Source organism: Microcaecilia unicolor, chromosome 2 (assembly GCF_901765095.1).
Source record: "Microcaecilia unicolor chromosome 2, aMicUni1.1, whole genome shotgun sequence".
NCBI lineage: Eukaryota > Metazoa > Chordata > Amphibia > Gymnophiona > Siphonopidae > Microcaecilia > Microcaecilia unicolor.
Genome location: NC_044032.1, coordinates 355,661,178 through 355,688,747, shown reverse-complemented (window position 1 = coordinate 355,688,747; position 27,570 = coordinate 355,661,178). Strand labels below are relative to the sequence as shown.

Here is a 27,570-nt window from a genome sequence, read left to right as displayed (position 1 = left end):
GAGGGTACTGCCCGGGGCGTGCTGCTGGGTTCACTTCGCGTGCCCGCTTTCAGCAGAGAAACTCCTTTCGCTCGGACAAACGTTCCGCAGCTGCCGGTTCAAGGCCTGGAGTTCAGGGGCGACCCTCTCGATGATGGTGCGCCGGCCCCCACCTCGTTTCTGTCATCGGAGGAAGACTTTCCCTCTTTTTCGAGGAGTGGGCCAAAATCTCCGCAGATCAGTGGGTCTTGGACCTGATCAGAGACGGATACCGAATAGAATTCGATGCCCCGGTGAGAGACGTGTTTGTGGAGTCCCGATGCGGTTCTGCTGCCAAACGGGCGCGGTAGAGGAGACTTTGCACAGTCTGTGCTGGATAGGGGCTGTGACCCCGGTGCCTCCCGCCAAACAAGGTCTAGGCCGCTACTCCATTTACTTTGTGGTGCCACGAAAAGGCGGGTCTTTTCGCCCGATCCTGGACTTAAAAGAGCTAAACAAGTCCTTAAGAGTGCGGCATTTTCACATGGAAACCCTGCGCTCCGTCATTGCGGCGGTACAGCCAAGAGAGTTTCTCACGTCACTGGACCTGAAAGAAGCTTACTTGCACATACCAATTTGGCCCCCGCACCAGAAGTTTTTGCGGTGTTGGGAAAACATTTCCAGTTTCGGGCCTTGCCTTTTGGCCTCGCCACAGCTCCCCAAACCTTCTCCAAGGTAATGGTGGTAGTAGCTGCCTTTCTCAGGCGAGAGGGTATCCGGGTTCACCCGTACCTAGACGACTGGCTCATCAGAGCAGACTCAGAAAAAGAGAGTCATCTAGCTACAGCCAGAGTGGTTTCAGTCCTTCAATCTCGGGGCTGGGTCGTCAATATGGCTAAACGTTACCTGACCCCCTCGCAGTCTCTAGAATATTTGGGGGCCAGGTTCGACACAGCCTCGGGCTATGTGTTTCTTCCCGAGCAAAGGCGGTGCAAGCTTCAGAATCAGGTCCGTCTGCTCCTGAGGATGCCCTGCCCGCGAGCTTGGGACAGTGTCCAGCTGTTGGGATCGATGACGGCCACCTTGGAAGTGTTGCCATGGGCGAGAGCGCACCTGAGACCTCTACAGTATTCTCTACTTCAACAATGGTCTTCAGTATCTCAGGATTATCAGTGCAGACTTTCTTGGCTCCCTGCGGCCCGCCTCAGTATGGAGTGGTGGCTTTCGTACAGCATGTTGCGGCGGGGAATGCCGCTGGCGCTCCCCGATTGGTGCCTAATGGTGACAGATGCCAGCCTGAAGGGCTGGGGCGCACATTGCCAGGGGAAGCATGCCCAGGGTCTGTGGACACCCGATGTGTCTGAGTGGTCTATCAACCGCCTGGAGTTGAAAGCGGTGTTTCTGGCTCTTCTGACCTTTCAAGTGACCCTGGAAGGATTGGCTGTCCGAGTGATGTCGGACAACACGACAGCAGTGGCCTACATAAATCGACAAGGCGGCAGTCAGTGCAGAGCTCTAGCCGCGCAGGCCGAACAAATTTGCCACTGGGCCGAGCTGCATCTACTGTCCCTGTCAGCAGCTCACATTGCAGGTCAGAGCAACGTGCAAGCCGACTAAGCAGGCATCAGATCGATCCAGCGGAGTGGGAACTAGCAGACGATGTATTCCTGTAGATATGTGCCAAATGGGGCAAGCCAGTGATGGATCTTATGGCGACCAGTTCCAATGCCAAAGTCCCGTGCTTCTTCAGCAGATGGAGGGATCCTCGCTCTGCCGGGTTGGATGCCTTGGCTCAACCCTGGCCCCTGGGCTTGCTGTATGTCTTTCCTCCGTGGCCCTTGAGAGGGCGTGTGCTCCTGCGGATTCGGCTGCATCCAGGAGAAGTGGTGCTCATCGCCCCGGATTGGCCCAGGAGGCCTTGGTATGCGGACCTCCGACAGATGCTGTTGGAGGCTCCCTTTCCGTTACCTCTGGTTCCGCACCTGTTGTCACAGGGTCCGGTGGCCATGGAGGACGCCTGCCGCTTTGGTCTTATGGCATGGCGATTGAGAGGGCGCAATTGAGAGATAAAGGCTACTCAAATAAGGTAATTTCCACTCTCCTGCAGGCCCGTAAGCGCTCCACTTCCGTGGCTTATGCCAGGATTTGGCGCCAGTTTGAAGTCTGGTGTGTTTCAAGAGCGCTTTCTCCGTTGCGGGCTCCTGTCTCACCGATTCTGGACTTTTTGCAGGATGGTGTACACAAAGGCTTGGCCTATAATTCCCTGCGGGTGCAAGTGGTAGCATTGGCCTCCCTGCGTGGCAAGGTTGAAGGCGTGTCCTTAGCTGCTCATCCAGATGTGGCACGGTTTCTTAGAGGGTGCTTCGGCTCCGTCCTCCTGTGCGGGCACCTTGTCCAGCTTGGAACCTGGGGTTAGTATTGAAGGCCCTTCAGGGGGCTCCCTTTGAACCGTTTCGGCGTGCTTCAGAGAAAGATTTGACACTGAAGGCCGTCTTTTTAGTGACCATTACCTCGGCGAGACGGGTGTCAGAGCTCCAGGTGCTGTCCTGTAGAGACCCTTTTCTGCAATTCTCAGAGTCAGGGGTCACGGTTCGGACCGTGCCTTCCTTCATGCCTAAGGTGGTTTCAGCATTTCACCTAAACCAGCCTGTTTTTGTTCCTTCCTTTGTTGAGGAGGAGTTTCCAGATTCATTTGGGCAGTTGCACCTTTTGGATGTGCGCAGGACTCTGTTGCAGTATCTGTGAATTACAAATTCTTTCAGGACCTCTGATCATCTTTTTGTGCTGTTTGTAGGTCCTCGCAGAGGGTCTTCAGCGTCTAAAGCCACTATTGCCCGTTGGCTCAAAGAAGCTATCTTTTCAGCATATCTGCTGTCTGGCCGGGCTCTGCCTGAAGCCTTTAAGGCACATTCCACAAGAGCGATGTCCTCTTCCTGGGCGGAAACTGGAACACTATCTCTTCATGAGATTTGCAGTGCTACTACATGGGCTTCTAAGCTCTCTTTCGCCCGAAATTACAGGCTGGATGTGGCTGCCAGGAGGGATGCGCGTTTTGGAGCACAGGTGCTAGCGCGTGGTGTGGCTTGTTCCCACCCTATTTAGGGATTGCTTTGTTACATCCCATACGTAATGGCTTCATCTGCTTGATGACAAGGAAGGGAAAATTGGGTTCTTACCATGATAATTTTCTTTCCTTTAGTCATAGCAGATGAAGCCATGAGCCCTCCCTGTATGATTGTCTGTATTGCAGTGATTCTGATTTTAGGTGCTGTTCTTGTTTCCTGAAGTTATATTCCTTCCTTGGGGAGTCGGAAAACAGTCTTCAGGATTCTTGTTACAGTTATAGGAGGATGAGTTCATTCCCTCCTTTTTTGGAGTTTATGCCCTTGTTAAGGGGCCATCGTTCGCTGTGAGGAAAGTTCATGTTATTCCCATTGCGGTTTGCCATACTGCTTTGGAAGCTTCAAATACTGAAGAGGCAGTAGAGCTAGCTGGCCATGAGGCACTGTGAAAAATTGAGTGCTCTCTATCTCCCCCTGCTGGTTGATGGACACAACCCATACGTAATGGCTTCATCTGCTATGACTAAAGGAAAGAAAATTATCATTGGTAAGAACCTAATTTTCCCTTTTGGGATCTTGCCAGGTACTTTGTCTTTTTGTGTATTGTGTACAGCACTGTGTATGCCTTGTAGCGCTATAGTACTACTATAGAAATGATAAGTAGTAGTACTTGTGACCTGGATTGGCCACTGTTGGAAATAGGATACTGGGCTTGATGGACCTTTTGGTCTGTTCCAGTATGTCAATACTTTATGTACTCTTATCACCTCTCGCTTAGACTACTGCAACTTGCTTGTCGCAGGTCTCCCCAAGCTATCTCACTCCCCTTCAATCTGTTCAAAATTCTGCCGCACGACTTATATTCCACCAGTGTCGCTATGCTCATATTAGTTCTCTCCTCAAGTCACTTCATTGGTTCCCTATCTGTTCCCACATAGAGTTCAAACTTACAAGCGCATTCACTTTGCAGCTCCTCAGTACCTCTCCACTGTTATCTCTCCTTACAGTCCTCCCCAGGAACTCTGTTTTTGGGGTAAATCTCTCTTATCTGTACCCTTCTCCTCCAAGTCTAGACTCCATACCTTTTATCTTGCTGAGCCATATGCCTGGAATAGACTTCCTGTGCCAGTACGTCAAGCTCCATCTCTGGCTGTCTTCAAATCTAGGCTAAAAGCCAACCTTTTTGATGCATTTTAACTCCTAATTTCTATTAACTTGTTCAGTACCCATGTCTGTTTTATTTTTCCCACCTTAGTATTTCCATTATCCATTAGTTGTCCTAATTAGATTGTAAGCTCTTGTCGAGCCAGGACTGTCTTTTCATGTTTAAGTGTACAGTGCTGCATACGACTAGTAGCACTATAAAAATAAGTAGTCGTAGTGTACATTAGAATGCATGAGCTTCTCTATAAGTATGGTTTTCTCTTTTTTTGTAGGCTAAAGAAATTCTCACAAAAGAATCAAATGTACAGGAGGTACGTTGTCCTGTTACAGTATGTGGGGATGTCCATGGTCAATTCCATGATCTTATGGAGCTCTTTAGAATTGGTGGAAAATCACCAGACACCAATTATCTGTTCATGGGAGATTATGTGGACAGAGGCTACTATTCAGTTGAAACAGTGACTCTTCTTGTAGCATTAAAGGTACAGTATATGATTTTTCGGTAGTTAAATTAGATGTATACATTGAGACCGTATCAATTAATGGACAGGTAAATTGTTTAATCTGTAATTCTATGATTGGGTCTGGCTATGCTGCATAACGGGTGCACCCAAACCTGGAAATAGGGGAACAGGGATAGAAGATGGTTCATGGGCTGTTGGTTGAACTGAATTGGGATGCATTTGGAGGAAGTACTCTTTCAGCCTTTGGGCCAGTGAGAGCTCTGTGAACTACCCAAGCATGTCATTAAGGGAGGAAGGAGTAAGAGAGACCATAGAGGAGAAGGGGGTGAGATTGAAAAGCAATCGGAACAGTTAAAATAAATTGAGATTTAACTAGTTTATTTTATGGAGGCCATGTACATTCAGCAAGTTCACAGGTATATGTTTTTGAATGTCAACAGCTTCCCAAATATTGGTAGTTGTTCATATTGAGGTTTGTTGGAAAACAATTAGGGGCTTAAGTATTCGTGCAAAAAAATAACTTTACTGAAAGCCATAAGAACAGTATGTGATTATAAATGATTAACTGTTGATGTACTTATGCATATGGAAAAAATTCTAAAATGTAATGGTTTAATTTCTGTAACCAGGTGCGTTACCCAGAACGCATTACAATATTAAGGGGAAACCATGAGAGTCGACAAATCACACAGGTCTATGGCTTTTATGATGAATGTCTACGGAAATATGGCAATGCTAATGTTTGGAAATATTTTACTGATCTATTTGATTATCTACCACTTACAGCTTTAGTTGATGGCCAGGTAAGTTGATTTCATCAACACAAGTTCCTATACAAATAAAACCATATATTGCATGCACATTAAAATTCTTTTTCAGTTTTTGTTCAGGATCAGTTAACACACAAAATATATTTAAGGGAAAAATACAGGTCACCTTAATATTTCTGTAACAAAAAACATAGTGGGAGACCAATAATGTACCAAACATGACTTTATCCTGTAGTTGGGTAGAAAAAGTTACATTTCTGTACAAATAATTTTCTTTGTCATGTAATCCAGGTTTTGATGTATGTCTTCTGGAAGAGATACAATCTACACCAAAACATTAAGAGGATAATTTTATTAAGTATCTACTAACAGTTGTGCAGATACTGACCAAACTAGCTTTTTTTTTCTGTTTTGGCCAGAACCGAATCTGTAGTTGAAACTCGCCTGGTTTTGGCTCAGACTGAAAACTCAGTGTTGGTTGTGTGAATGTGAACCAGTGAGGGCTGTTGGGGATTGTCAAAGTTTGCAGTCTGCATCCCTTGGATAAAATCGGTATCTAAGCCAGAACATAATAATTTAAATAATGAAAGACTGTATTGTACCTCCATGCATAGTAGCCTTCATACACATAGACAGCAGCTAATGAAAACTGAAACTAAAAGGAGGACAAACACAGTGAGGAATCGCAGTCAATTTCCAGAGCCAGGCAATCTTTATTTCCACCAGTATGAATAGGATGACCTGACATGGCCGTGTTGTGGCAAAAACAGTGCCTACGTCAGGAGTCGATAAGCTTTAAAAATACATTTTAAAAATCATGTAACTTAAATAAAAAATAGAAATATGTAAATTGATAAACCAATGAATACATCAAAACATGATTTAAATAAATAATTGTAATGAATATGATTGATGCCAATTATTTATTTAAATGATGTTCCTTGTCATCAACAGCAGATGAATCCATTAACTGATGGGTTGTATCCGCCTACCAGCAGGTGGAGATACAGAACACTGAAAGACACAGTGACTCTGGACGGCCAGCCCCTTCTGCCTCAGTATATCTCTATCTCCCAACAGGTGTGGACGTCGCTTTAGTAGCTCCTGGATTGCTGCCTGGGGAGGCTCCTGTGCTTTGCCAGTAGAGCGGGGGTGTTGTGGCTGGTGCTGCCCACTTTGAAGGCATACTTGGTTTTGTTCCCTGTCCCTGCCTTACCCCATACCCTCATCCTCCCGGAGTCCCTCGTTTGCTGCCTGCCTCCAACTTTCCTCACAGTATATAAAAAAAAAAAAAAGTGCGCGCTTTATCAGCGTTGCTGTTCCGAGGCTTTCTCCAGAGATTCTGATTCTGTGCAGCTTAATCGGAGCTCGTTGACTCGCTCTTCTGAGGTGAGAGTGGTGCCCAGCTCCTCTGGGGAGGTTCCCATAGACAGCGTTCTGTGCGTGGTAAGATTTGGTGCGAAGCTGCCATTTTATTTCTATATTTCTGTCCAGTCGGGCAATGGCTACTAAAGGCGTTAAGCGCTACTCCTGCTGTGGTAAACGCAGGTCAGCAGCGGGGCTTTGCAGTACGTGCTCCTAGACACTCGTGCTAGTACGGGCATGGCGAGCGGTGATTCTTCCCGTTCGATGGAGCTGGCAGCGGGCGCCTTTTTGACAGCACCGCATGGCTCGACCCTCACGGTTTCGGAGGAGTCGGAGTGCAGGGGGACGCCTCGTTCCGAGGCTGCTAGAGGAGCTCCTTCCTCCGCTTCTCCTAATTCGGGAGCGTAGGGCCAGGGTGAGTTTTTCTCCCCTGAGTTTGGGCTGCTGATGCTTTATGTTAAAAAGGACTCTGCCGGAGGCGTCTCTGCGTTGCGGACTGGATTCCCTCCAGGTTTTGATAGCCCGGTTTTGGCTGTGGAGTTTCCTTCTTCCCCTGAGCGTTGGACTGACGCTAAACGTAGACGGGTAAATTCCCCGTCTGAGGGTGGCGCATCTCCCTTTTCCCCCTCTGGCAGGCTGTGGGGAGTCTGAGGAGTCTGGTAGGCCCTCATGGACGGATGATCCAGATGAGGGCTCCGGTTTACCACAGGATTTGGATGTTCCCAAAGCGGTACAGATTTTCCACTGCAACGAGCCGCCAGTGCTAATTTCTGATGCCTTGCAGGCCCTTTCTATTGAAGGTCCGGCCGAGGGCGAGGCCTCCTTTGTTAATCTTAGGATGGCTAGTACTAAGAAGCCTCCTCGGGCTTTGCCTGTGCATGACTCCATCCAAGAGCGTATTTCTGCTCAATGGCTGACCCTGATGGGCCTTTTAAATTTGCCAGGGCTATGGGTCAGCTTTACCCTCTGAGTGAGGATCACTTGGCCCCTTTTGGGATGCCTAAAGTGGATGCGTTGGTCACGGCAGTGACTTAAGACCACTCTCCCGGTGGAGGGAGGGGTCGCTTTGAAAGATATGCAGGACCGGCGGCTAGTATCCGTGCTGAAGCGGCCCTTTTACATCTTGGGCCTTTCCTTAAATGCAGCGATTTGCAGTTCCTATGCAGCCCGTGCCTGTCTTCCTGGTTTCAGCAGGCGGGTGTTTTGCCCGAGGATGGTGCAGGTTCCCTTTCTGAGGTCGTCCCGTGTATGGAGTCTGCCCTGTCTGTTGGGGCTGATGCCCCTTATGATCTGCTCAGAGCTGCGGCTAGGCAGATGTCTGTGGCAGTTGCTGCCCGCCGCCTTATTTGGCTGTGGCATTGGGCAGCTGACATGGTCTCTAAGCAGAGGCTGGTGAGGTTACCCTTTGGGGCCTTCTGTTATTTGGTAAGGAATTGGAGAAGATTGTGGTAGACCTAGGGGACGCCAAGTCCCAGCGGTTACCTGAGGATAGGTCGTGGCCTTCCAAAAGCTCTGTTTTTCCCTACTCTTCCAGGCCACGTTTCCGCGAAGCTCGCGGGTTTCGCCCGGGGCGCTCTGCTGGGTTTTTATGTGCCCGTTTTCAGCAGAGGAACTCCTTTCACTTGGACACTCGTTCCGCAGCGGCCGGTCAACAGCCAGGAGTTCAGGGGCGTCCTCCACAATGACGGAACACCGGTCCTCTCGTCGATTCCTGCAGTTGGAGTCGTCTTTTCCTCTTCATTGAGGAGTGGACCTAGATTTCGGATCATTGGGTCCTGGACCTGATCAGAGAGGGCTGCCGATTGATATTCGGTGCCCCGGTGAAAGATGTTTTTATGGAGTCCTGATGCGGCGCTGCCGTCTACTGGGCAGCGATAGAGGAGACCTTGCAAGTCTTGCTGCAGCTCAGAGTGGTTGTTCCGGTGCCTCCTGCCGAACACGGCTGTGGTTGCTACTCTATTAATTTTGTGGTCCCTTGAAAAGGCGGGTCTTTCAGACCGATCCTCGACTTATGAAGAGTCAATGAAGCCCTAAGAGTGTGACATGTTCGCATGAAGCCCTGCGCTCCGTCATTGCAGCGGTTCAACCAGGAGAGTTTCTCACGTCTCTGGACCTCAAGGAAGCGTATTGGTACATTCCTATTTGTCCTCCGCATCAGCTGTTTCTCCACTTGGCGGTTTTGGGCCAACTTTTCCAGTGTCGCGCCTTGTCTTTCGGCCTAGCCTCAGCTCCGCGTACCTTTTCCAAGGTGTGATGGTGGTGGTAGCTGCCTTTCTCAGGCGAGAGGGTGTCAGAGTTCACCCGTATCTCGATGACTGGCTCATCAGGGCGGATTCAGCAGATGAAAGCCGTCTCGCCCCGACCAGAGGTATAACGGTTCGTCAGACTCTGGTCTGGTTGATCAGTTTGGCCAAAAGTCACCTGAACACCCTCTCCGGTTTTCAAGTATTGGGGGTCCAGTTCGACACGGCCTCGGGTTTCGTATTTCTCCCCGACCACAGGTGATGCAAGCTTCAGAATCAGGTCCGTCTGCTCCTGCTGATGCCTCGCCCTCGAGCTTGGAACTTTGTTCAGCTCCTGGGGTCGATGATGGCCACTATGGAGGTGGTTCCCTGGGCGAGAGCTCTTATGAGGCCGCTGTAGATTGCTCTGTTTCAGCAATGGTCTCCAATTTCCCAGGAATTCCAGCACAGACTCACGTGGCTTCCTGCGGCCCGGCACATTATGGATTGGTGGATCTCCGACTGGAGGCAGCGACTGGGAATGCTGCTCGTTCTTCTTTCTTGGTGCCTGGTGATAACGGATGCCAGCCTTTCGGGCCGAGGAGCTCATTGCCGGGGAAGCTATGCTCAGGTCAGTGGACACCCGTGGAAGCGGGATGGTCCGTCAGTCGCTTGGAACTGAGAGAGGTATTTCATGCTCTGCTGGCCTTCCATAAGACTCTGAAGGGGCTTCCTGTCCGGGTGCTGTCGGACAATATGACAGCAATGGTGTACATCAATCGTCAGGGCGGCACTCAGTGTAGGGCCCTGGCTGCGGAGGCTGCTCAGATTTTCCTATGGGCCGAGCTCCACTGGCTTCTGCTTTCCACTGTTCATATAGCAGGTCAGAACAACGTGCAAGCAGATTTTCTCTGCAGACATCAAATCAACCCAGCGGAATGGGAACTGGCAGAAGAAGTTTTTCTTCAGATATTTGCCAAATGGGGGACTCCCGGTTTGGATCTTTTGGCGTCTAGTGCAAACTCCAAGTCCCTCGCTTTTTCAGCAGTGGGAGAGATCCTCACTCGGCAGGGTTGGAGGCTCTGGCTCAACCCTGGCCCTCGGGCCTTCTATATGTGTTCCCGCCTTGGGCCTTGATAGGGCGAGCCCTTCTGCAGATTCAACTGCACCGAGGATTGGTGATTCTCATCGCTCCGGATTGGCCAAGGCATCCGTAGTATGCGGATCTCCGTCAGATGCTGGTGGAGGCTCCATTTCCTTTGCCTCTGGTGCCAAACCTGATGGTTCAGGGTCCAGTGAATATGGAGGATCCCTGCCGATTTGGTCTTACGGGCCTGGCTCTTGAGAGGGCACAATTGAGAGACAAGGGCTACTCTAACAAGGTCATCTCCTCTCTCTTGCAGGCCGCAAGCGGTCTTCCTCCGCAGCTTTTGCTCGGATCTGGCACAGGTTTGAGGCGTGGTGTGTTTCAAAAGCGATCACACCCACGCGGGCTACAGTCTCGTCGGTCCTTGATGTTTTGCAGGATGGCTTACAAAAAGGCCTGGCTTACAATTCCCTTCGGGATCAAGTGGCAGCGTTGGCATGCTCCGAGGGAAGGTCCATGACTTGTCCCTTGCTGCGCTTCAGGACATTGTCCGATTTTTCAGAGGGGCGCTTCGGCTTTGTCCTCCTGTGTGGTTGCCGTGTCCGGCCTGGAACCTGGGGCTGGTATTTAAGGCTCTTCAGTGTTCGCCTTTTGAGCCGCTTCAGCGAGCTTCTGGAAAGGATGTGACTCTCTAGTCCTTTTGGTGGGCATGACATCGGCTAGACGCGTATCTGAGCGTCAGGCACTTTCCTGTCGGGATCCTTTTCTACAGTGCTCGAGGTCCGGGGTAACGGTACGTACAGTGCCTTCCTTCCTGCTTAAGGTGGTTTCAGCGTTTCACCTGAACCAACCCATTTTTCTACCTTCCCTTTCTAGGGAGGACTTTCTGGATTCCTTTGGGCAGTTGCGTCTTTTGGATGTACACAGGGCTCTGTTGCAGTATCTACAGGTGTCAAATGATTTCAGGACTTCTGATCACCTTTTTGTATTGTTGTCAGGTCCTCGACGTGGGGGTCCGGCTTCTAAGGCCACTATAGCCCGTTGGTTCAGAGATTCATCTGCTGTTGATGACAAGGAAGGGAAAATTAGGTTCTTACTTTGGTAATTTTCTTTCCTTTAGTCACAGCAGATGAATCCATGATCCCTCCCTGTCTGACTTTGTTTTTTGTTCAGATCTTTCATGCAGATATTGTAGCTCCTCGGGAGGAGTTTAAGACAAGTTCTTAGAGTTTCTACATGCTGTACTATTGCAGGAGGTTGAGATTGTCCCTCCTTTGTTTGGTTATTGCTCTGGTTCTGGGGCGTTTGTTCACTGTGAGGAAAGTTTGTTATGTTGCCTTTCTTACTCACTCTGCTTTGGAAATTTCATATACTGAGGCAGAAGGGGCTGGCCGTCCAGAGTCACTGTGTCTTTCAGTGTTCTCTATCTCCACCTGCTGGTAGGCGGATACAAGCCATCAGTTAATGGATTCATCTGCTGTGACTAAAGGAAAGAAAATTACCAAGGTAAGAACCTAATTTTTCCTTTTGATATATTCATTTGTTTTTATCCGTTTGCTTGCATTTTTTATTTGTTTAAGCTAGATGATTGTTGGCACTTTGTATTTGTGTTTTTTTAAAATGTATTTTTAGAGGTTATCGGCCTCTGATGCAGGCATTGTTTTTTTACCAAAACATGGCCGTGTTGAGTCATCCTATTCATATTGGTTGAAATAAAGATTGCCTGGTTCTGGGTTGACTGCGATTCTTCAGTGTGTGGTGTTCTTGATCTCCATGAGGTGTTTTGCCCTTCTCCTTTACCCTCTTAAACTAAAAGCCAGGGTGCTTTTACAGTAGCTGACTGTGCATCACACTCAGAGTGATAGCTGAAGTCATAACTCCACTATTAATTTAACCCTGTTAAAGTAGCTAATGTTGAGGGATTTCAGTCAGAGTTTGACTTTTATGATAGGTAGGCTGTGTTCTTTCAAAGTTTGTTTCATGAAGAGCTGTTTGGACTATATCAAACAAATTTGTGGAAAGCATTTTGATAGGTAGAACAAGTTAAAAATAAGAGTTGTAATGTTTTTGTATTCTGCTTAGATTTTCTGTCTCCATGGTGGCCTCTCTCCATCTATAGATACATTGGATCACATCAGAGCTTTAGATCGTCTGCAAGAAGTTCCACATGAGGTATGAACAGTTGAATTCAGTTCTTACTGCTGATCATAATTATTGCAGCAGAACAGCTCACAGCATTCCTGGTTATACATAGCGGAACAATAAACAAGCAAACAAAACATAGAGACATAAAGAAGGGGACTTCTATATAATACATTTTATTGGGTTTGTTTCAGGGTCCAATGTGTGACCTGTTGTGGTCAGATCCTGATGATCGTGGTGGTTGGGGTATTTCTCCACGAGGAGCTGGTTATACATTTGGGCAAGATATTTCTGAAACATTTAACCATGCCAATGGTCTTACTCTTGTCTCCCGAGCGCACCAGCTCGTAATGGAGGTAAGAATATTGAGTGCATATCTGTTTTTCTATATGTTGTCTCAAACGCACGTTTTTGAATGTCATGCCTTTTTTTTTAACTAATGTGTATTTTAGAAAAGTTCGAAAAAATAATTCTGAGAATTGTAAATTTGATTTAGATGGGTTGAACAACAAAAGTGAAGACCCCTTTAGTTGGCTTAATTATGTTGACTACAAGTGGACGCTACAAAATTTGCATGGCAGGAAACTGACAGCTGTGTTATCTGGTGCACTGAAAGTGCATACTTTTTTATTCTGTTAATTCCGTTACTGGAGTTGAGATTGAAAGAATTGTGGTTGATGGTATTGGATGAATGTGTGTGTGTGTGATTGTCCCATGGTTTGTTTTATACCCCTAATGTAGGCCTATACTGAAAAGACGGCTGTCAGTTTTTGTCTGATAGTCGAACTGATTTCCCTGTCATCCACCAGACCAGCCCAGACCAATGGGTTATGGCTATCCAGCAGCAGAAGGAGACAAGAGAAAATACTTCAAGTAGTTTGTCCCTAAAGAGTATCTTGCAGCCTGGCATGCTCAGTATTTTCTTTGTCTCCTAGTGGATGGTGGATGGATTGTGCAGTTCCTGTCTGGTGCTTGGCTGTTGCCTCCTGGCCTGTTCCTCCGGGTGGCAGTTGAGTGGGTGTTCTGGCTGATTAATTGGCCTTTCTGCATGGGCTGGATGATACCCAGTGGTACTGGGTCCCTCATCCCTCAGCTGGAGTGACACCCAGTGGTGCTGGCTTCCTCCAGCTCGTCTCCTATTCTGTGTGTAACTTTTGGAGAGTATTTGGGGATTCACCCTTGGATGCAAGCAGATTCCTCATGGAGATGCTTGTTCACAGCAAGTAAAACACTTCCCTTTTGTGTTTTGCAAAAAATGTATTTTAGGCCTCCTTGCCATTTTTTAGGTGGGTCCTTCTTCTTGTCTGACTTGGGCCATTAACCCATGTTCCTTCCTAACTAGTTTATCCAGCAGTTTAGGAGTAGACATTTACATCTGTAAGTAGTATAAGACCAAGCTAGGCAACATTTTCCCCTCACTTCCCTTTTTGCTCCCATCATTATCTCTATAACCTTATAACTTCTCACTCTCTGCTCCCCTGTTTCCAAGTAATTCAGGAAATTGCCAAGGAACAGATTTAGTAGCTGGTTTCTTCATTGGATTCTAATGCTACAGGCATTTTCCCTTACCAAAATTTTTAAACTTTTCTTAAACTTGTCTTTTGGAGGACTATATACTTGTTTGTTTAGATGGAAAATATTGTTAGAAATATGTAATTTATCCTTAAAATCGAGCGTGGTACCGGAAGATTGGAAGGTGGCCAATGTAATGCCGATTTTTAAAAAAACGTTCCAGAGGAGATCCGGGAAATTATAGACTGGTGAGTCTGACGTCGGTGCCGGGCAAAATGGTAGAGACTATTTTATTAAGAACAAAATTACAGAGCATATTCAAAAGCATGGATTAATGAGGCAAAAGTCAACATGGATTTAGTGAAGGGAAATCTTGCCTCACCAATCTACTACATTTCTTTGAAGGGGTGAACAAACATGTGGATAAAGGGGATCCGGTTGATATTGTGTATCTGGATTTTCAGAAGGCGTTTGACAAAGTACCTCATGAAGGACTCCAGAGGAAATTGGAGAGTCATGGGATAGGAGGTAGTGTTCTATTGTGGATTAAAAACTGGTTAAAAGATAGAAAACAGAAAGTAGGGTTAAATGGTCAGTATTCTCAATGAGTGATGAGAGTAACTAGTGAGGTAATTAAATTTGCTGATGACAGAAAATTATTCAAAGTTGTTAAATCGTGGGAGGATTGTGAAAAATTACAAGAGGACCTTACGAGACTGGGAGACTGGGCGTCTAAATGGCAGATGACGTTTAATGTGAGCAAGTGCAAAGTGATGCTTGTGGGAAAGAGGAACCCGAATTATAGCTACGTCATGCAAGGTTCCACATTAGGAGTCACGGATCAAGAAAGGGATCTAGGTGTCGTCGTTGATACGTTGAAACCTTCTGCTCAGTGTGCAGCTGCGGCTATGAAAGCAAATAGAATGTTAGGCATTATTAGGGAAGGAATGGAAAACAAAAGTGAGGATGTTATAATGCCTTTGTATCGCTCCATGGTGCGACCGCACCTCGAATATTGTGTTCAATTCTGGTTGCTGCATCTCAAAAAAAATATAGTGGAATTAGAAAAGGTGCAGAGAACTGCGACGAAAATGATAAAGGGGATGGGATGACTTCCCTATGAGGAAAGGCTAAAGCGGCTAGGGCTCTTCAGCTTGGAGAAAAGATGGCTGAGGGGAGATATATGATACAGGTCTATAAAACAATGAGTGCAGTTGAACGGGTAGATGTGAAGCGTCTGTTCACGCTTTCCAAAAATACTAGGACTAGGGGGCATGTGATGAAGCTACAATGTAGTAAATTTAAAACGAATCGGAGAAAGTTTTTCTTCACTCCATAGACCGTTATTAAATGGACTTGGGGAAAATCCACTATTTCTGGGATAAGCAGTATAAAATGTTTTGTACATTTTTGGGATCTTGCCGGGTATTTGTGACCTGGATTGTTCACTGCTGGAAACAGGATGCTGGGCTCGATGGACTTTGGTCTTTCCCAGTATGGCAATATTTATGTACTTATGACTATTTTAAGATTTTCAGTAACTTACAAAACTTATGGTTTTCTTTTAAACACTGTTTTTACATTTGAAAGTTACATATCTTGTAGATGAAGTATTTTAAATCATTGAAAATAAAATTTTCAGACTGTTACCTGAATAACTGCAGTTCCTTGAGTAAAATGAAGCATCAAAAGTGTCCACCCATTCTATGAGTAAAACTACTCAGTGTGTGTGTGACAGCCTGGGCACTTTAACCTGTGCTGAGAAAGAGTAGGAGGAGCATGAGGCTGACCGCTTTGAAGTCTCCGTGGTTTCAGTCATGGATGTTATCTCTGCTTCAAAGTACATTCTGTGGCGCTATTGTACTTTTCATCAGAGCTGGCCCCCTTTTTTCTCCCCTTTGTTTTAAAGCGAGTATCTCCTTGGGGAGTTTCCGTCTGAAATGTCAGTATTGCTTCCATAACCTTCAGAGATCTGGTACTCTGCCAAATGCACCTACATCTCTGGTGCCTGTTCCACTATTTGTGTTTGGGGAGGGCAACAAAGCAACTGTAAGTGAAATCCAGTGAAACATTTTTTTTTTAATGCATGCTTCGCGCACGTCACAAAGGCATATTTCCGTTCCAGGTAATTTTGGGTGTTGTCTTGTCTCCATGGCATATCTATGGTGCTGCTCTCTTGGCAGATATGAGTGAGGTTAGAGGGCTATAATCTGAGACTAGCCTACCACAGCACACTTAAGCCAAAACCTATCCATGAGAACCCTCCAGATGCATGAGTATTGATGGACAGATATGGTGTCAGCAGAAGGCACTTTTCAATGAGGTAATAAGCCTTTTCCATCAACAAGCAGGTTTGGGACATATATATAAATGAGAATTTCTTTGTCACTTGCAGCAGATGAATCCAGGAATTAGTGGGTTAAGTCCGCCTACCAGCAGGTGGAGATAGAGATAAACTAAAGGCAATGATGCCAGACGGCCAGCTCCTTCCTCAGTTAGTATGTCTTTATCTCAGCAGGTGGTGGATGGCTTTTTCTCCAGCTCCTGGGCCCAAGGCCTCTGAGGGTGTTCCTGGGCCAGTGGCCAGTTTGAGCTGGAGGTGGCGGACTATTGGTGTCCCCTTTGGCAGCATACTCAGTTGCTATATCCCTGCTGCACCTCAAATTCCCTCTGAAAAGGCTTTTGCTGTTCCTTACCTTCCCTGTTTGTTTCTGCCTCCTCACTTTAAAAAAAAAAAAAAAAAAAAAAAAAAAAAGAGAGAACCATAGAATTTATTTAAAAGAGAAAGACGAGCACAGATAAGTTTGTTTTTGCTGAGAGCAGGTTTGTGTTACTGCTGTCCAAGTCCTGTTTTCTGTTGCCTGCTTGTCTGAGCCTGCCTCGAAGTGGAGTCGGAGAGTTTTTTTATTTGGCTCAGCTGTCAGGTCTCGCGCTTTCCCGGTCCGGGGTAAGTCCTGCTGGGTTCCTGTTCGGGGGCGGGCGATGGCAGCGGAGGTGGTAAAACGCTATGCCTAATGTGGGAAACGGTGTTCGACGGCGGGCCTTTGCAGCGCAGGGTGCGCTGATTTGGTGAGATCGACGGAGCGGCCCCCCCCCCCGACAGCATGCTTGTCCACCCGGAGCCTGGTGATTCTCGCGCCATTTTGCGATCGGTCGCGGAGCCGGCTCCGGTAGCGGTTTTGCGCTTCTTTGCTGGTGGGGGGGGGGGGGGGGCATCAGACACTGTGGGCGGTGGTGCAGGTGCCATGGCTGCGACTTCCTCCGTTGCGGGGGAGGGGTTTTCGCCAGAGTTTATTTTGCTACTCCATCAGGCGTTTTTGTTGAAAAGGGTCTTGCTCCCCCTCACACGGCTGCGACAGCTTCGGCCTTTGATCCTCTCAGGGAGTCTGGGGGTAACCAAGAGATTTTGGGGTTTCTCCCAGAGGATTTCTCCTCCCTTAAAAAAGCCTAGGCTTTCTTTGGGGGTCTGAGGAGGGGTCCTGCATATAGTCGCCTGCAGCTCCCTCCGTGGTGGCTCTCTCGGAGCAGACGGGGGGGGGGGGGGGTAGAGGACGGGGTCCTCACTGACCAACCGGAGGACTCTTCCGCCGTGAAGATTTTCCATAAGGAGGAGTTGTCTTCCTTTATCTCTCAGGCGCTGGAAGCCTATATAGAGGACCCTGATGTTGCGGCTTCTCAGGCGGTCAACCCCAAGATGGCTAGTACCAGACGACCTTTTAAGGCCTTTCCGGTACATGAAGCTATTGAAGAGTTGATTTCGGCCCAGTGGGCGGATCCGGATGGGGGGCTGAAAGTAGCCAGGGCTATGGTCAGGCTGTATCCGGTTTCAGCGGACCATTTAGAGCAGTTTGCTCTACTTAGGGTGGATGCCCTCGTGACGGCAGTCACTAAGAAGACTACTCTTCCAGTGGAAGGTAGTGTGGCACTTAAGGATATGCAAGACAGACGGCTAGAGGCCTCTTTAAAAAGTGCCTTTGAGGTGGCCACTTTGACACTTCAAGCTTCTGTTTGTAGTTCTTCCGCGGCTAGAGCTTGTCTCAGTTGGCTACATTCTGTCATGGATTTGATTTCGGAGTCTGATATGCCGGGAACTCCTCAGATGTCGCTGATGGATATTGGGCTGGCGTACTTGTCGGATGCCTTGTATGATTTGGTCCGTGCTTCGGCCAAACTCATGGCCTTGACCGTTTCCTCTTGGCGTCTTCTGTGGCTCCGTTATTGGGCCGCAGATATGGCCTCTAAGCAACGGCTCATTAAATTGCCTTTCTGAGGGAAATTGCTTTTTGGGGATGACCTAGAAAAGATTGTTAGATTTGGGGGATTCCAAATCTCAGCATCTTCTGGAGAATAGACCCAAATCTACTTCCAGGCAGGGAGCCTCGAGGTCACGTTTCAGAGAGACGTGACAGTATTGCCCGGGGCGGTCCAATGCAGCTTTTCAGCGTCCTCGTTTTGGGCAGCGTTCTTCCTTTCGCAACGAGAAGCATCCGGCTGGACCCCCCTCGGCAGGGGGCTCCTCGGGCCACCCAGTGATGGGGCGCAGGTCCACTCGGGAGGAGAGCAGATCGGTTGTCGGCTTTCTCTGTTTCTTCCAGAGTGGGCCAGAATTACTTTGGACCAGTGGGTCCTCGATGTGGTGCGAGAAGGTTACAAGCTAAAATTCTTCTCTGAGGACAAGCAGGCTGGATATCATCACTGATGGGTCGTCGTCCACGACGGCCCAGGAGACCAAGTCTAACAACAAAGCTTTGGAAAGTTCGGGAGCGACGCGGCACGCGCGGCGACAAACGCACTGTGCATGCGCAAGTGACTTCCTGCCGGCGACACCCATGCACTTCCCTCAGTTTCTTTTTCTCCACGACTGCGAAGGGGTGGTGTTTTTCCTTTCTCCTCGTCTGTTTTACCCAGGAGATCGCTTTTTTCGCGTGTATCTCGTCCTTTTCTTTCTTTTTTGATTAGTTCAAATTTTTTAAAAAAAGTGTTTCCCTTAATTTTTAGATTTTTCTTATCTTTTTAAAGTTTCCTTTCTTCGTTGCGGCCGCCTTTAGGCTGCTCGGCCGTGTCTTTTTTGTTTTTCCCCTCTTTTTGTGCATTTTTAAGTGGCACCATCGAGCCGTTTGATTTCGCGGATGCTATTTTCCCGCCCATGTCAACAAGGACTCCCAGCGGCTTCAAGCGCTGTACTAGCTGCAACCGGACCATCTTGTCTACCGGCTCTCGCGCATGGTCGTCTCCAGTGCCTCGGGGCCGATCATCTTCCATCTGCTTGCAAGCTGTGTAAATTAATGAAGAAAAGGACCCAGGTGGCTCGAGAGACTTTTTTCAGATCGGTCCGGTCCTTCAAAGTCGGCATCGGTACCAAGGTTGGTGGCATCGACGTCAAGGGGAAGTAGCACCAAGAGTCCAGGTAATGGCTGCCGAGAGACCACTTCGAGCAGAGAGGCATTGAGCGGGTCTCCACCCGTCTTGAGGCCTACTGCTATGCAGGTCCCCCGGGACCGATCTGAGTCGGATCCGGCCCCAAGGAGGCGTGAGGATTCCACATACTCCTCATTGGTACTTTGGAGTGTCGATGATGGGCGAAGGCTAAGAAGCATCGCCATCGATCTCCTTCCAGTCACGGTACCGAGAGCTCCGGGGAGCCGAGGGAGTCGGTACCTGAGAAGCGTCAGCGCTGGGAAGACCGCTCACCCTACATTCAGGAGGTGCCGATGCATCGGTCGTCCGGCAACCTGGTACTGGCTCTCGAGCCCCCTCAGATTCTGGCACCGACTCCTGCACCGGCCCCACAGCCTTTTTCGATGGCAGCTCTCGATGAGCGTCTCCGGGCCATTCTTCCAGAACTTCTGGAAGGACTGCTCCGTCCATCTGCTTCGGTACCGAAGGTGCCTGCACCTCCCGTTCTTACTGCTGAGATGGCGTCTGGCCCATCTCCTGTGAGGAGGTCCCCACCCTCGGTACCGCTTGCCACCCGGGTCGACTCTCCCTCGACGTTGGTGGGGTCGGCTTCTCGACATTCCCCACGAGGACGTCGATCTTTGAAGTCGAGACAGGCTCGGGTTCAGGCTGCTCTTTGAGAGCTTCTGTCCGATACCGAAGAGGAGCGTTCATGGGGAAAAGAGGAAGACCCCAGGTATTTTTCGGAGGAAGACTCCTGTGGGCTTCCTTCTGATCCTACTCCACCTATTGAAGTCAGACAGTCTCCACCTGAGAGTCTTACTTTTTCATCTTTTGTGCGGGAAATGTCTAAGGACATTCCATTTCCCATGGAGCTTGTGGATGAGCCCAGGGCTGAGATGCGCGAGGTCCTGGATTATCCTTCTCCACCTGCAGAGGTTGCAACTGCCCCCCTGCACAATACACTCATGGAAGCGATGTTGCGGAATTGATCTTGCCCTCTCTCTAATTCAGTTGTCAACAAGAAGTCCGAGTTCCAGTACAGAGTCCATGGTGAGCCTATGATGGTGAAGGCCCAACTTCCTCACGATTCTATGGTGGTGGACTCTGCTCTCAGAAGAGCCAAAAGTACTACAGACTATGCCTCGGCGCCCCTGGGCAGACAGTATAGGACAGTGATGGCGAACCTTTCAGAGACCGAGTGCCCAAACAGCAACCCAAAATCTACTTATCTATTACAAAGTGCCGGTACTCATTATGGGTGGGGTCACCACATATGACTCCACCCCTATGATAGCCACACCCCTTACACCAGCCATGGTGCATATAAACAGACATCATTGAAAATATTATATTAGTATAGGAGAAAAAAATAACATGATTTTTTTTCATTATAAATCATTTCTGTAAGCTGTTACAGCTCCAGTATACCCAGTGCAAAATAAGACAGCAGATGTAAGTTCTCAAATTGGACATATTCCAAACACTAAAATGAAAATAAAATGATTTTTTCTACCTTTAGTGATTTTGTTTTTCTATCCATATTGGTCCTAGTCTCTGATTCTGCTGCTCTCTATCTGTTCTCTTAACTCCATTTCCAGGGCTTCCTTTCTATTTATTTCTTTACTTTCCTCCTTTCTTCTTCATTTCTTGCCCTCCATCCATGTCCAGCCACCCTCCTCTCCTCTCCAGCCACCCATGTCCAGCAGCCCTCCCTCCCACCAAGCACCAGGCCTCCCTCCCATCCAGCACCAGGCTGCCCTGCCTCCCTCCCTCCCAGCACCAGGTCGCCCTGCCTCCCTCCCACCAACCAAGCACCAGGCCTCCCTCCCATCCAGCACCAGGCCTGCCTCCCTCCCTCCCAGCACCAGGTCGCCCTGCCTCCCACCCACCCAGCACCAGGCCGCCCGCCCTCGCTTCCTCCAACCAACCAAGGAAGCACCAGGCCACCCGCGCTCCCTCCCAGCACCAGGTCTGCCCGCGCTCTCTCCCACCAACCAAGCACCAGGCCGCCCGCCCTTGCTCCCTCCAACCAACCAAGGAAGCACCAGCCCGCCCGCGCTCCCTCCCAGCACCAGGGCCCCCCCTCCTCCGAAATTTAAAAGGCGTACCTCCGGGTTAAGGCGGCGTCGGCAGCGAAATGCGTGTTCGCGTGTTCTTTGCTCGGTGCGCCTTCGGCCTTCCCTTCTGTCTCTCAAGCTCTGGTCCTGCCTATGAGGGCCTGAGTTTCAGCAGAATCTTCCCTACTAAAGGTATGGGAGGATACGCACATAGAAGGCCTGTCCCCCAAAGTAGGAGAAAAGCATCTGATGCTAGTCTGTCGTGGGCCTGAAGCATGGAACAGAATTGAGGGACCTTGTGATTGGTCTGAGTGGCAAAAAGATCCACCGAGGGGGTGCCCCATGCTCGGAAGATCTTGCAGACAACGTCCATGTTCAGTGACCACTCGTGAGGTTACATTATTCTGCTCAACCTGTTAGCCAAACTGTTGTTTACGCCTGCCAGATACGTGGCTTGGAGAAGCATGCCGTGCTGATGCGCCCAAAGCCACATCCTGACGGCTTCCTAACACAGAGGGCGAGATCCGGTGCCCCCTGTTTGTTGGTGTAATACATCACAACCTGATTGTCTGTCTGAATTAGGATAATATGATTGGACAGCCGGTCTCTGAAAGCCTTTAGAGCATTCCAGATCGCTCGTAATTCCAGGACGTTGATCTGAAGACCTGTTTCCTGAAAAGACCAAACTCCTTGAGTGCGAAGCCCATCTACATGAGCTCCCCACCCCAGGAGGAATGCATCCGTCGTCAGCACTTTTTGTGGCTGAGGAATTTGGAATGGACGCCCCAAGGTCAGATTGGAGTGAATGGTTCACCACTGTAGGGAATTGCAAAAATCGGTGGAAAGATGGATGACGTCCTCTAGATCCCCTGTAGCCTGACACCAATGGGAAGCTAGGGTCCATTGAGCTGATCTCATATGAAGACGTGCCATGGGTGTCACATGAACTGTGGAGGCCATGTGGCCCAGAAGCCTCAACATTTGCCGAGCTGTGATCTGTTGAGATGTTCGAGCTGAGGACAGTAAGGCCAGAAGATTGTCTGCCCTTGCTGTCCTCAGCTCGAACATCTCAACAGTCATTGCCACTCTTTTTGGGGCACGAAAGCAATCTACTTCAGCAGCGTACGCGCGAGTGTGGAAAGCTTTCTCGGCGTGATGTGCTTTGCGTGCTGAATCGCCTTTTCGGGCGGACATTCCGGTTATTCTGGAGTTCCTTCAGGATGGTCTTCAAAAGAGATTGGCATATAATTCCCTTCGAGTGCAGGTGGCCGCGCTAGCTTGTTTTCGGGGCAAACTGGACGGTTCCTCTTAAGCAGCTCACTCTGATGTGGTCCGTTTCCTACGCGGGTATCTTCGGCTTCGGCCTCCTTTGCGGCAGCCGTGCCCAGCATGGCATTTGAATGTGGTACTGCGAGCCCTCCAGGTCCCACCGTTGGACCCGTTGAATAAGGTTTCTGAGAAGGATCTAACACTTAAGACAGTGTTTTGGTGGCAATTGCTTCGGCTAGGAGGATTTCTGAAATTCAGGCTTTGTCTTGCAGAGATCCTTTTTTGCAGTTTTCTGAAGCAGGGGTGTCGATCCGGACAGTGCCGTCATTTGTACCTAAAGTGGTTTCGGCTTTCCATGTCAATCAGGCGGTTTATCTTCCGTCTTTTCGAAGAGAGGATTATCCGGGGGAGTTTGCCTCGCTACGTTTCCTGGACGTGCGGAGAGCCTTGTTTCAGTACTTGCAGATCTCTAACGAGTTTCGACGCTCGGATCATCTCTTTGTGCTCTTGTCGGGATCGAAAAGAGGTAGAGGCGGCTTCTAAGGCTTCCATTGCTCGCTGGATTAGGGAAGCCATTGGAGTGGCGTTTCCTTGTCATCAACAGCAGATGAATCCATTAACTGATGGGTTGTATCCGCCTATCAGCAGGTGGAGATACAGAACACTGAAAGCACATGGTGTTCCTGGACGTCCAGCCCCCCCTCTGCCTTCAGTATATTATAGTCCCAGCAGGTGTGGACGTCGCTTTCTCAGCTCCTGGATTCCTGCCTGGGGTGGCTCCTGTGCTTTGCCAGTAGAGTGTGTGTGTGGGGGGGGGGTATTGTGGCTGGTGGTGCTCACTTTAAAGGCATACTTGGTTTTGCCTGTCCCTGTCTTACCCCATTCCCCCTCTTCCCGGAGTTCCTCTGTGACTGCCTGCCTCTAACTTTCCTCACAGTAAAAAAAAAAATGAGAGAGAAGAGAGGCTTTCTCCAGAGCTCCTGGTTCGGTGCAGCTTGACCGAAGCTCGTTTGACTCAGTCTCCTGAGGTGAGAGTGATGCCCAGCTCCTCTGGGGAGGTTCCTGCTGACAGCACTCTGTGCGGAGTAAGTTTTGGTGCAAAGGCGCCATTTTGTTTCTGTATTTGATGGCAGCTGAAGGGGTTAAGCGCTGCTCCCACTGTGGGAAACGCAGATCAGCAGCGAGGCTTTGCAGCACATGCTGCCTTGATGCTAATGCTGGCACGAGCATGGCGGGTGGTGATTCTTCCCGCCCGACGGAGTTGGCAGCGGGCGCCATCTTGGAGGCCCCCGCGTGACTTGACCCTCGCAGTTGCGGAGGGGTCTGAGTGCAAGGGGACGCCTCGTTTCGAGGTTTCTGGAGGAGCTATTGCCTCCACTTCCTCCAATGTGAGGGCAGAAGCACAGGGTGAGTTTTTCTCCCCTGAATTTGTGCTGCTGATGCATAAAGTTTTTATGTTAAAAAGAGCAGTGCTTGAGGCTCCTGACAATTCCTTTCGGACTGGGTTGCCTCCAGTTCTTTATACCCAGCGTCTGCTGGAGACTTTATTTCTTCCCCCGAGCTTTTGGCTGACGCTAAGCGTAGGCGAATGAATACCCCATCTGAGGGGGACTCTTCAAATTCTTCTCCCCCGTGGTCTAGTTTCGGGGAGTCTTAGGGGTCTGGCAGGCCCTCACGGACTGATGATCCAGATGAGGGTGGCTGCTTGCCACAGGAGTTGGATGACCCTAAAGCGGTTCGGATTTTCCACCGCGACGAGCTGCCAGCTCTCATTTCTGATGCCTTACAGGCCCTTTGTATTGAAGATCCTGACGAGGACACTGCCTCTTCTATTATTCCTCGGATGGCTAGTACTAGGAAGCCTTCTCGGGCTTTTCCTGTGCATGCTTTCATCCAAGAGCTTATTTCAGCTCAATGGTCTGATCCTGATGGTCCCTTGAAGGTGGCCAGGGCTATGTGTCATCTTTATCCTCTGAGTGAAAGTCATTTGGCCCTCTTTGTGATGCCTAAAGTGGATGCGTTAGTCACGGCTGTGACTAAAAAGACTACTCTCCCGGTGGAGGGAGGGGTCGCTTTGAAAGATATGCAGGACTGGCGGCTGGAATCCGCCATGAAGTGGCCCTTTGAAATCTCTGGCCTGTCCTTACGAGCGGCTATTTGCAGTTCCTATGCAGCCTGGGCCTGCCTTTCCTGGTTGCAGCAGGCGGTTGAGCAGCCCATCGATGGAGTGGGTTCCCTCGTTGAGGTCAGCCCGCGTATGGAGTCTGCTCTGTCTTTTTTGGCTGATGCTCTTTATGATCTGGTCAGAGCTTCGGCTCAGCAGATGTCGGTGGCGGTTGCTGCCCGCCGCCTTCTTTGGCTCTGGCATTGGGCGGCTGACGTGTCTAAACAAAGGCTGGTGAGGTTACCCTTTCGGGGCCTTCTTTTATTTGTAGAGGATTTGGAGAAGATTGTTAAGGACCTAGGGTACTCTTAAGTCCCAACGGTTGCCTGAGGATAGGCCGAGGCCGTCTTCCAAAAGTCCTTCCTTTCCCTCCTCTTCCAGGCCAAGTTTTCGCGAAGCTCGCAGGTATCAGCCGGGGCGCTCTGTGGGGTTTGGTCAACGTACCCGTTTCCAGCAGAGGAACTCCTTTCGTTCAGACAAACGCGCTGCGGCGTCTGGGCAACGTCCAGGAGTTCAGGTGCGTCCTCCTCAATGATAGGGCGCTGGTCCACTCATCGGTTCCCGCAGTAGGGGGTCGTCTCTCCCTCTTTCTCGAGGAGTGGACCAAGATTACTTTGGATCAGTGGGTTCTGGACCTAATCAGAGAAGGTTACCGAATTTGCTGCCCCGGTGGGAGACATGTTTTTGGAGTCCCGATGTGGCATTGCCATCAAGCGGGCGGGGGTAAACGAGACCTTGCAAGTGTTGCTGAAGCTGGGAGCGGTGGTTCCGGTTCCTCCCGCCGAACGCGGCTGCTACTCCATCTAATTTGTGGTGCCTCGAAAAGGCGGGTCGTTCAGACCTATCCTCGACTTACGCAGAGTCAATGAGGCCTTAGGAGTGCGAGACTTCCGTATGGAAACCCTGCGCTCCGTCATTGCGGCAGTACAGCCAGGAGAGTTTCTCATGTCTCCGGATCTCAAGGAAGCGTATTTGTATATTTCCATCTGGCCGCCACATCAGCGGTTTCTCCGGTTTGCGGTATTGAGCCAACATTTCCAGTTTCACGCCTTGCCTTTCGGCCTGGCAACTGCCCCTCAGACTTTTTCCAAGGTGATAGTAGTGGTGGCTGTCTTTCTCAAGCGAGAGGGTATCAGAGTTCCCTTATCTCGACGACTGGCTCATCAGAGTGGATTCGGCAGACGAAAGCCGACTTGCCACAACCAGAGTTGTTACAGTTCTTCAGACTCTGGGTTGGGTGGTCAGTATGCCAAAAAGTCACCTGACTCCCTCTCAATTTCTCGAGTATTTGGGGGTCCGGTTAAACACGGCTTCGGGGTTCGTTTTTCTTCCCGACAACAGGCATCTCAAACTTCAGAATCAGGTCAGCCTGCTCCTGCGGATGCCTCGCCCTCGAGCTTGGGACTTTGTTCAGCTCCTGGGATCGATGATGGCCACCTTAGAGGTGGTTCCCTAGGCGAGAGCTCACATGAGGCCACTGCAGCTTGCTCTGCTTCAGCAATGGTCTCCGATTTCCCAGGAATACCAACGCAGACTAAGGTGGCTTCCTGTGGCCCAACGCAGTATGGTTTGGTGGCTTTCTGACAGCATGCTGTGGCAGGGGATGCCACTGGCTCTTCCTTTCGGGCTGGGGAGCTAATTGCCGGGAACGCTATGCTCAGGGTCTGTGGTCCACCGCAGAAGCGGGATGGTCCATCTATCGCTTGGAACTGAGAGCGATATTCCAGGCTCACAGGATGCTGAAGGGTCTTCCTGTCCAAGTTCTGTCGGACAACACGACAGCAGTGGCCTACATCAATCGTCAGGGCGGCACTCTGTGCAGGGCCCTGGCTGCGGAGACGTCTCAGATCTGCGACTGGGCCGAGTGCGACCTAGAGCTGCTGTCTGCGGCTCACATAGCCGGTCAGAGCAACGTACTAGCCGATTTCCTCAGCATACATCAAATCGACCCGGCGGAATGGGAACTGGCAGAAGACGTTTTTCTTCATATTTGTGCCAAATGGGAGACTTCAGGCTTGGACCTCATGGCGTCAAGCATAAACGCCAAAGTCCCTCGCTTTTTCAGCACCAGGAGAGATCCTCGCTCGGCGGGGTTGGATGCCCTGGCTCAACCTTGGCCCTCGGGCCTCCTGTATGTGTTCCCTCCTTGGCCTTTAATAGGGCGTGTACTTCTTCGGATTCGCCTGCACCGAGGATTGGTGATTCTCATCGCCCCGGATTGGCCAAGGCGTCCGTGGTACGCGGATCTCCGGCGGATGGTGGTGGACGCGCCTCTTCCTTTGTCTCGGGTTCCGAACTTGTTGGTTCAGGGTCCGGTGACTATGGAAGATCCTTGCCGTTTTGGTCTTAAGGCCTGGCTCTTGAGAGGGCGCAATTGAGGGACAAGGGCTATTCTAATGCCATGCTCTTGCAGGCTCGCACGCGGTCTACCTCTGCAACTTATGCTCGGATCTGGCGCACTTTTGAGGCGTGGTGTACTCCAAATTGTATCTCGCCGACTCTGGCGACAGTCTCGCTTTTGCTGGATGTTTTGCAGGATGGGGCTACAAAAGGGCCTGGCCTACAATTCCCTTTAAGTTCAAGTGGCAGCGTTGGCCTGTTTCCAGAGGAAAGTCTCCGGTTTGTCCCTTGCTGCTCATCCGGATATTCTCCATTTTGTCAGAGGGGCGCTTCGTCTCCGTCCTCCTTTGCGGTCGCCCTGTCCGGCTTGGAATCTGGTGCTCGTGTTGAAGGCACTCCAGCGATCTCCGTTTGAGCCTCTTAAACAGGCTTCTGAGAAGGATGTGACTCTCATGACAGGTTTTTTTTTTTTTAGTGGCAATGACGTCGGCAAGAAGAGTGTCTGAGCTTCAGGCTCTTTCCTGTCTGGATCCTTTTTTACAGTTCTAGTAATCCAGGGTAACTGTTTGTACGGTGCCTTCCTTTCTGCCTAAG

At 49.6% G+C, this 27,570-nt stretch overlaps 1 protein-coding gene across 1 annotated transcript in view; it reads left to right on the top strand.

Annotated features, from left to right (window-relative positions):
• Window positions 1-27,570, top strand: part of PPP2CB (protein phosphatase 2 catalytic subunit beta) — a 58,638-nt gene that overhangs the window by 16,378 nt on the left and 14,690 nt on the right. Inside the window, exons 2-5 of the mRNA XM_030194494.1 lie at window positions 4,457-4,666; window positions 5,278-5,451; window positions 12,175-12,264; window positions 12,429-12,590. Coding sequence (XP_030050354.1) covers window positions 4,457-4,666; window positions 5,278-5,451; window positions 12,175-12,264; window positions 12,429-12,590 — 636 coding nt within the window. The remainder of the gene's footprint in view (window positions 1-4,456; window positions 4,667-5,277; window positions 5,452-12,174; window positions 12,265-12,428; window positions 12,591-27,570) is intronic.